Source organism: Vicia villosa, unplaced genomic scaffold, assembly GCF_029867415.1.
Source record: "Vicia villosa cultivar HV-30 ecotype Madison, WI unplaced genomic scaffold, Vvil1.0 ctg.000181F_1_1_1, whole genome shotgun sequence".
In the NCBI taxonomy this organism is placed as follows: Eukaryota; Viridiplantae; Streptophyta; class Magnoliopsida; order Fabales; family Fabaceae; genus Vicia; species Vicia villosa.
Window position 1 is genome coordinate 193,189 of NW_026705054.1, and position 10,587 is coordinate 203,775.

Below are 10,587 nucleotides of genomic sequence, written 5' to 3' on the forward strand. Positions count from 1 at the left end.
TGGGAATAACCCACCGACCAATCCAACATCGTCAAGATACGGCCCTGCCAGCATAAATTCCACACAATGGGAATTATGTCCTTCACTGATCCAACACATCATCATGGATACAACCCTCAAGAAATGATTATGAATGAATGCAAACATACATGAAACATACTTATACCCTCGTCAAGTCCATGAGTAACATCATCTAATACTCAAACCATCATCATCATCATCATCAAAGCATGTTTATATATATATATATATATATATATATATTAACATCATTCAATACAATCATATAATCAACCAATAAAAATGTTATTTCATCAGATTCATCATACTCGAAACGACACTCAAAACAGGTCAACGGTTCAAAAGTTACGCGTCATCAAACTTTCAAAAATCACAAAACAGCAAAATTCTGCACTCGCGTTGGTCATACACGTACCATACGCGTTTCAGCAGAGGCTGATTTCCACACAAAAGCACACCGTACGCGTACCACTTTGCCATACGCGTATCACCACCCCCTCATACGCGTACCATACGCGTACGAGCAGAAGGGCGTATTTTGGACGGGACAGGGCGCGTACCATACGCGTACGTCCCCTGGCAAGCCCCTCATACGCGTATTATACGCGTATCATACGCAAATGGCTAGAGACTTCCAAAAACCTGCAACTCGTACCAGTTCGTCTTCTTCGCGTTTTACACCATGACAGCCTGCGATTTTGGATCTAAAACAGAAATTCGGCACTCTTTAACATATAGGATTCATCTATCTTCAATAGTCTATCACCATATATCAATTTTACCCATTACAATCCTAATTTCTACTCAATTATTTAGGGATTTACATTCATAGATTCAGTTCCATGGATGAACATAGCAACACATCAAACAAACACTATATTCATACCATAACATCAACCCACACACAATTATGCAAAGAATTCAGTATGGATAATCATCAATCATATAATCTATTCAAAATCATCCTAAATCCCAATCTAACATACCATCCAATTGAACTAAATAATATCCCTAATCAACATTATCATCTAAAAATGCGATAAGAGATGCTAACCGGAGAGTCCCCCCTTACTTTAGCCAAAAGTTCTTGATTTGGTCTCTCCCTCTTCTGTTCCTCTTTCACGTTCTTCGAGTTCCCAATTCCTTATTTCTTCTTTTCACAATCTATCCCTTTTTCCAATTTCCTTATTATTTTATGAAAAATAACATTATAATTAGTTAAGGGCTTTACTAATATAACACCCCCTTCTTACTAACATCACACATGGCCCAATGCCATAAATCATTCTTTTCCAATTTATTTTCATAAAACCAAAATAATTCTAATTATTAATTTAATTTCCAATTAAATTAAAAATTAAAATATACGGGTGTTACACAATTCGACTTTAGAGATGGTTTGACGGATGGAGGGTCCCGTAAAGATCAAAGCTTTTGGTTGGAAATGTTTTATCAACAAACTTCCAACAAAAGACTTAATTTCTTATAGAGGTATCTTATCTTCTCCTATTAATTCTTATGTTTTATGTTGTTGCAATGGTGAATTGTCGATACATTCTCTTTTTCTTTGCCACGTTGTGTATTTGGTTTGGAAGGATATAGTCGTTTGGATTGGTTTGATTGATTATAAAGCGACGAATTTTAAGGAAATTTTCTTGAAGTGGACTTCGTTTAGCAAATTTTCAAAAGTTAGGAGAGGAAATGAGGCAATGGTGTGGTTGGCTTCTTGTTGGTATATTTGGTAGATTAGAAACAGAATCGTTTTCAAAGGTGACTCGTGGAATATTTCGGATATCGTGTGGGGAGTAAAAGTGTTGGTTTGGAGATGGGCTTATATAAGAAAAGTTACGCAACTCAATTATAATTTTTACAAGTTTAGTAAAACCCTTTGTTTTATTTATCGTAACGTTCAATTGACGTGTAATTTTTCTTCTGAGTTCGTGCTCGGTTTTTGTAGCTTCATGGAGAACTTCGATTCTCTTTTCAATAGATTCTTGTTTTAAAAAAAAAATACTCCAAAACTACATAATGATACTCCAATTTATTTCTTAATGCTATATAATATAAATAATGTGTATATGAAATTACACCGTGCAACGCCTGAATTCAAGTCTAGTTATTAATAATTTACGGGAATTTTCTACTCAGAAAATAAAACTCTCAAATTTAAATAAAATATTGATTTTTTTAATACATTTGATGACTTAGGGTCTGTTTGGTAAAAATAACGGTTGACTGATAAGTTAGCTGATAGTTTATAACTTATAGCTCATGACTGATGATTGAGACTGGTGACTGATAAGCTAATTGAAGTGTTTGGTAAAATTAACAGTTCGAGTAAATTATAAATATGAAATGACATAAAAGATATTTAATACATAACTATTTAATTTATTAAAATAAATTATAAAGGATAAAAATGAGTTTATGCTAAAATAATAAGGATAAAAAAGGAAGAAAAATGATAAGCTATAAGCTATAACCTAAAACGTTATTTGAAATAGCATCTGAAAAATAAGCTATAAGCTAGTAAAATAAGTTATAACTTAGTGATGAAAAGACCGTTATCAAACATATCAAAATTGTCATATGAGCTTATAAGCTATAAGACATAAGTTCAAAATTTTGTCTTGAGCTTTAGTTGTCATATTATATTGGCAAAAGTAAACAGTTATTCAAAAAAATTATCGAAGAGACCAATAATATTAACGAAATAATTTTTAAGTATTAATCTTTTTTATTTAAGACACCGAAATCTCAAATTAAAAGAGACTTGAGACTAATTATACCTTAATTTTATCATATTTTTCTGTTTTAATTTTACTTCATGTGTATAATCAAGTGAATATAATTCAAAAAATAATAACAAAAATTATAATTTAAAAATACACATATTAGCAGTAACATCCCATAAAAATTCATAATTTTCTCACTTCAACGTTTTTCAAAGGGTATTATGAAAATATAGTTGTATGACATGATAAATAGTGATGTTTTTCCTTTTGGGGCGAAAAATAGTGATTTGTTTTTAGATATTCCTAGTGTCAAACTGCTTTTATGTTTTGTCAAAAAAAAAAAATTCTGCTTTTATGTCAGTCCACTAAATCCTTATAAATATACATAGCAATCCAAGTTTTTAATTTGAATTGGACGGTATATGACTACGTTCACATTCAATCAAAGAAAAAACTGCATTCATATCACTATATTTTCAAGGATGCTTGCGTATTCTGGTGCACATTTCTTTTTTCTTTCGGTACATTATATTTAAAGCAACTAGAAATTTTAAAAGGAACATAGACATAATTACAGACAAGAACGTCAAAGGAAAGAAATCGATCCTCCTCCTAACTACTACCAATAAATATTAAATAATGACTATTTATTAGAATAAAAATAAACGATAAGAATGATAGTTCAACAATTCACACATCTATCTCACCCCCTAAACGATTACTATCAATGCAAAACCAAGGGAAAGAAAAAGACTAAAACACCACCAAATCCCAATTAATTAATCCAAAATCTATAATCTCAAGAAATAATACATACAAATAAAAACAACCCAAAATCTATAACCTAACCCCACTCAATATCCTGTGGGAAAATTGCATGTTCCATACCCTGCAAAAACAGATTCATAAAACACAATTAAAAAACTATTCACTCATGTCAAAATTTTATTAGAAAATATATTTCAAATAAAATTGTACTATAAATAAAAAAAAATAAATAATGCAAAGACTTACTAGGAGGTTGAGTAACAACATAACCAGCACCACCAAAATCGCACGTGCCACTCCCACGTGACTTCTTCTGATAAAAACTATTGAAAGCATACGAAGCATGCGCCTCCAACGTGTTCGGATTATAACACGTGGCACCCGGTTGAATCGGACCACAATCCGCCCCACCTTCCCCACACGCATAATCAAGCGCGTGTTGCAGCTTCTCCTCAGAATAGCCACCATTCGCCACACACCACGTCTCACCTTTATTCACCACCGCCGACACGTCACCTTTCACCGGCACCACACTCCTCCCAACTCCCCCTCCCGACGCCACCACCGTTTTATTAATCCCCGCCACCGTCAACGGAATATCATAAACCTTCTCTTCACTCGGATAAAACAACCCGTAGTTTCTCTCCGACGTAGGACCCGTTTTCTGATTCTCGTTAAAAAGAGCAAACAAAAAAACATTAACCGTTTCATTTGGTCTCAAAGGGGTCCCACTCCCATTCAAAACTCTCTTAACTAAATTTCCATTATACGACGCCGCATTGTCTTCTCCAGCTCCGACTTCATTAGAGTCACCTAACGAAGGCCAACCAGTCTCTGAAACAGTTATCCCAACGTCGTCGTATTGAAGTGCTGACATGGCAGCATAAACTGCATCAATTTGAGCGTCGAGGAGGTTACTATATCTCAAACCGTTACCCGAATCAACAACACCGGGGTTGTCCTTAAACAAAGCGTAGTTTAACGAAATTGTATCCGAGTTAGCAGCGTAAGCGAAGAAAGGATAAGCGTTAACCATTAAGGAAGAACCGGTTTTACGAAGAAGCTCCAACATCGGTTTAATAACCGGTTCGATTAGTTCGGGTTTAAACGAACCGGATGAGGTTGGGTAGGAAGATTGTAAAGCGGAGAGTGCTATCGGGGAAGAGATTTTAATTTCTTTGTCCAGATTGTTTTTGACGAGAGAAGCTTGAACGTTTTTCATGGCGGGTACGAGGTAGTTTGTGGTGTTTTTCGGGTCTACGAAGACTTCGTTTCCGACAGCAATGGCTTCGATTTGAGTTGCGGGGTGGTATTTAACGATGTTAGTTTGGATCCATGTGTCGGTGAAGGATTGATCTGCGGCGGCGTTGGAGAGAAGCTCGTTTGGCATGGCGACGACGACTTTGATGTTGGAATTTGAAAGGGCGGTGAGGACGGTGGGTTCAGTGTCGTAGAGCTTAACGCGGGTGATACCTTGTGTTTTCAAGAGTTCAACTACCTTTGATGGTGTTGGTAAATTATTAGCTATTCTTCCGTAGTTGATTCCGATAGAACCTGCTTCTGAAAAATAACACAACATCAACAACAACAAAAAAAACATGTTAGTGTTTGATAAAGAACAAAACAGAAAGATATACTAAGAGACTGTGTTTCTTTTTTGTTACCTGAAGATGAAGCAGAGAGTGAGAGGAACAAGATAAAGAATGCAAGAGGAGCCATGTTATACAAGAGTTGCTTATTAAAAAAAAATGTTATGGTAATGTAATGCAGTTATGTTTGGGATGAAAGAGTGTGGTATTTTATAGATATGGAGAAAAAGAGTATACGCTTTTTACGCAATTGTGGTGGGACCTATTTTGGAGACCGACTCTTCAAGTTACATAACCGCTGAGATATAGGTTAGAAATATTTTGAAATAGGTTTGATATTCTCAATCTATTACATATTTGTAATAATTCAAGATTTTATTTTTATAGATTACAAAACTATTTAGTTGGTTTATATTTGCATAATACATGTTATTATTCATTTAATTTAATATTGATGTTATTTTACACTATATTATATTTTATTTTTTAAAAATATAATTATTTTAAAATTTCTAAAATATTTACTATAAATTTACTAAATTTCGAGAATATATGATTAAAGAAGATAATATTTCAATCCACCTTATAATATTTTTGAGATTTAGTAAAATTTTATTTTTATCTCAGGTATATTTTTGAAATTAATTTTTTTATTAAACGTTGCATCTACGAAATCATTTAACATGTTAAAAAAAATTCCATAGATGCATCTACGAAATTATTCAATATTAAATAAAAAATATTTTCTTAAATACATCTCTAAAAGTAGAGTGTATTTTTAGAGACATAAATAGTGCATGAGAAGTGAGAACCACAAAAAGTGAGATGAGAGATTTTCTTAAAAAAATATGATATTATTTTTTTTTATTATGGGTAAATATATTTGGATTTCTATGTTATACAAATAAAAAGTTCTAAAATTAAGAACATATTTTGTCAAATACTATAGTAGCCAAAAGATTTAGATGGAGGAAGTAAATATCTTAGGTCACCTATGTTGGCCTCATACATGGGAACGTCTCCCTATGAATTGATGTCGACGAAAAGGACACGTTATTAATCAGTGTTGAGACGGTGAGAGGTTGAGATTGGTTAAGGGTGAGTCCAGCTACATGTTGTTGGTTGCTACTTCTAACTTTCCATGGTCTATATCTAACTTCATCTAATGCTTATTGACTTAACGATGAAGTAGTGATGATTGTACAAAACCGTAGGATGGGGTTTCAAACCAATAATTTTGTTCAAACATGAAATATGAACGTTGGACTTTGCCTGACATGCTTGAATTTATGTTCTTGGCTTTTTTCTCTTCGGAATATTTATTTAAAAATAACAAATATAAATGGATTAGGATTGCTTCTTGGATTTTGCTATCTAATTGAAATTCTATACATTGAATTGCAATCATCACCATCATAGCATTGTCCTATTAATATGTTACTCCATCTGTTCCTATTAATAGGTTAAACTAATTTGTTTTAAAGTTTTCTTAGGCAACTATAAAATATATTCATATTAAATTACAATTGTAATTTTTTTTAAGCAAGGAGTATATTAAACAGGGAATTACAGTTCTCGGAACTTGATTAAAAAAAATCTGGCTCAAAAGTACAAGAAGAAAAATTAAACGTCAATTGTCTCTTACGATAAGTAGTATAAAGGGAACTTACTAAAGTCGTAAAAATTATAATTGGTTGTATAATTTTCCCAATAAAAGTCCAACGTCAAACTAACGCTTTTATTTCCTAAAGACCCAAACTATATCGGATATGTTCCAAGTATCTCCCCTAAAAATGATATCATTCCTAACCGCCCAAAGAGACCAAACAACCGCCAACCACACCACATCCTCCTTACCCTTTCTAACTTTAACTTTTCTTCCGTAATAGTACCATTTCAAAAAACTTTCCTTCAAATTCCTCGCTTTATACTTATCGAAACCAATTCATTCGGCAATATCCCTCCAAACTAAATCCGCGTTATGACATGTCAAAAGCAAATGAACCGAAGTTTTCTCCCTTATACAATAGTAAACACAAGATGAGTTGGAAAAAGATATAATACCTCTTTTTGTTAAAACTCCTCTCGTCGGAAGTCTATAAATAAAATTCTGCCATCCAAAAGCTCCAATCTTCATCGGGACGTCCATCTTCCAAACGATTGTTAAAGTCTTATCAAATTCGCTCAAAGGACCATACGAAATATGCTTAGCATTTATAAGATTATAACAACTTTTAACCGAAAAAAACTCCTTCCGTTTCAGCCTGCCATTTCACTATATCACTCTTAATTATAAATAATTGTAGTATCTTAAATTAGTTTAGAAAATTATAAAAAAGAGCATCTCTTATTTGAGCTGCTTGAGTTATTTTTATTGACACAAACTAGTATTTAAATAATTTATAACTAAATAAATTTTACCAATTAGGATTTCACCAATTTCTGTTTGCACTTGGTATGTTCATGTGAGATTGAGTAATAACTTGTTAATTTTTTAGTTAAGTTCTATGAAATTTGCAGGGCTTGTTAAACCCTTATCTCTTAAATTTAAGGGACACAACTTAATAAAAAAGAAATAAGACAAATTCCTCTCGTTTGAGATGCTTTAAGAATGTATATGGAGTGCAACTCATCCTCTAGTTATAAATACTTGAATTGGAATGTGTTCCTATATATAATCAAAAGTAGGTATAAGTTGGTGGTGAGGAATTTTAAATCGATGGGGGTTGATCAGTGAAATGGAAGCGCGGAGGTGGACCTATAAGATTAGCATTCTAACACTCGGGTTAGTTCAAGATTTAATATAAGTATAGTGAAAAGTGGAGATCAGAAAGTGCACCTCGCATTTCACATTAGATGACTTTAATACCTTGAGCCATTTGGAACTTATTTAGTTTTTTACTCGGTTGTTTATTTATCTGTGATCTTGCCTTCTCTCCCTTCTCCTTTTCAAGTACGTCATTGTTTATTCCTGCGTATTATCATGGTCAATCCTGTAACACCCTTCTAAAACCCCGCGGAAAATTTAACAATAATCAGAGTAAAACATGAAAAGGGCATTACAATCTCCAAGTAAATGAAACAATACTCATGTCATGCCATAAAAGAGAACGTTAAACCAAAATTATCCAGATTAACATGTTAACGCAACGGAAATTATCTTTAACATCTGAATAATGAAACAACCAGAGTCGTAGACTCAAAATACAATCATAAACCAAACATCCAACAGTAAGAGTTTATCAAATAACTCTACACAACGTCCCCAGTGTTACACGACCAGAGCATGACACAGACCCAACTGACTCTAACGAATTACTTGACGAGCTAATCCTCACCAAGCACAAAAGCTACCCCTCAATCTGAAAATAACAACAATAAGGGTGAGTTTCATTCGCATTAACAAATGTTATAGGAATATAAACAATACAACCTCATTCATACATTATTCACCCAAATCAATTATATTCAGATAGTATAGCAATAATCATCAAACACAACCATCCATATCAAACACATATGAATTATAACATTGGACAACTTCCATTCATGTTATAGTTATGCACAACAACCTAATGCAATGCAACTAAATGCATGTGGTACCAAATATGGGACGAACCCATCTCACCGATCCACCATCGTCAAGGATACGGCGACACCCACTCACTAATTCCACACAATGGGAATTAGCTACCACTGATCCACCATCGTCAAGGATCAGGCACATAATGATTATGAAATGCATGCATCAACCACGACATGCTCATCATCAACATCCACCAACGATTCATAATCATGCATCCACAACACACAAAGCATACTAATATCACAACCATTTGATATTCACCACAACATAATACATTTAATACAGCAATGTATTATCACCTCGACAATCATAATAGCTAAAACACCGCATAGCATATCCGTACTGTTACTCAATTTACCACCAAATGCCAATCTTAAAAACCAAATAAAATAGTTTTAAGTTATAGCTCCCTAATCTATTTCATAAAATAGAGAATTAATTTATTTAATGAATCCTCAAAACGGCGTACGAAAAGGATTAACGGTTTAAAAGTTATGGATATTTAAAATAAACATTTTTTTCAAAAAGTTTCAGTGGTAACCGGTTACCTGAATGATGTAACCGGTTACATCACTGGCAGTAACTTTTATATTTTAATTTCGCCCAGTGGTAACCGGTTACCTGAATGATGTAACAGGTTACATCATCGCGAAATGTAGTTCTTTGCCTATTCTAAGACCATGTAATCGGTTACCCTCCTCGTGTAACCGGTTACATTACTGATATAGCAGAAAAATCACTTTTTGCAGCACCTCATTCATCCCAAATGCGGACCCAATCATACCAAAACGTACATAATCTCATAACAGTACTAAAATGCATATTTACACATACTTCTAACATGTTTTAACATCAATATCCAACATCAATTATCATTCACAACAAATCAATTGCATCACACATCATGAATTGAACCTAAATTTCTCCAAAACCCCAAAACCCCCAACTCTGACCTATAACCCAATTTAGAATACTAACATACAAACTCAATCGAATCATTCATAATACCTATAATAGAGGTTAATGAGAAGAATCCCCCCTTACCTCGATGTCAAATTCTTGGATGTTCTCGCTCTTCGCACTTTGCTCTTCTCCCAATTTCACGTTCAGCTCTTTTGCTCTCTCTTGGCTTCCAATTTTCACAACTTTTTCTCTTTTCCTTGTTTTTGAAAAATATAACTTTAGTTTAGTAAAAGGCTTTACAACTGACACACCCCCCAATCTCTATTCGTAACACTGGCCCATTAGCCTTATTATTCCATATTTCTCAAATAACTCAATTAATTCTAATATTTAATTCAAAAATCAATTAAATTAAATAAAGAAATTCATGGGGTGTTACAACTCTCCCCCACTCGAAAAGTTTTCGTCCTCAAAAACATACCTTAAGCGAACAGCTCAGGATAGGAGTCCTTCATCTTACTCTCTAGTTCCCAGGTGACATTTCCACCTGTTGCTCCTCCCCAAGCCACTCGAACTAAAGTTATCTCCTTACCACGCAATTGCTTCAGCTTCCGATCTTCAATTCTCACAGGCAAGGTCTCAAGTGTCAGATTGTCCTTCACTTGTGCGTCATCCACTTGGATTACATGAGATGGATCTGCAATGTATTTCCTCAACTAAGACACATGAAATACGTCATGCTAATTTACCAACATTGGTGGCAACGCAATACGGTAAGCCACCTCTCCAACCCTCACTGTAATCTAATACGGACCAATGAAATATGGAGTCAACTTCCTTGACTTCAGTGCTCTACCAACGCCAGTCGTAGGAGTTACTCTCAAAAACACATGATCTCCCTCTTGAAATTCAAGTGTCTTCCGTCTCTTATCATGGTAGCTCTTCTGGCGACTCTGAGAAGCCTTCATCTTCTCCTGAATCATTT

The 10,587-nt window shown here is 34.0% G+C and overlaps 1 protein-coding gene across 1 annotated transcript; it reads right to left on the reverse strand.

The window, feature by feature from the left end:
• Positions 1-3,386: 3,386 nt before the first annotated feature.
• LOC131625030 (glucan endo-1,3-beta-glucosidase 12-like) lies at positions 3,387-5,327 on the reverse strand. Its single transcript, XM_058895946.1, has 3 exons — positions 5,189-5,327; positions 3,771-5,084; positions 3,387-3,645 (listed from the first exon to the last, which is right to left on the reverse strand). The coding sequence occupies exons 1-3, from the start codon at positions 5,241-5,243 to the stop codon at positions 3,611-3,613; spliced, it is 1,404 nt and encodes a 467-aa protein (XP_058751929.1). The 5' UTR covers positions 5,244-5,327; the 3' UTR covers positions 3,387-3,610.
• Between the last annotated feature and the right edge of the window lie 5,260 nt (positions 5,328-10,587).

Excerpts from the sequence above, each read along its gene's own strand:
- LOC131625030 (XM_058895946.1), bottom strand. The coding sequence starts at position 5,243 with ATGGCTCCTCTTGCATTCTTTATCTTGTTCCTCTCACTCTCTGCTTCA. Across the intron at positions 5,085-5,188 it reads ACTCTCTGCTTCATCTTCAG|AAGCAGGTTCTATCGGAATC; the intron begins GTAACAAAAAAG and ends GTTATTTTTCAG. Across the intron at positions 3,646-3,770 it reads TGTTGTTACTCAACCTCCTA|GGTATGGAACATGCAATTTT; the intron begins GTAAGTCTTTGC and ends CTGTTTTTGCAG.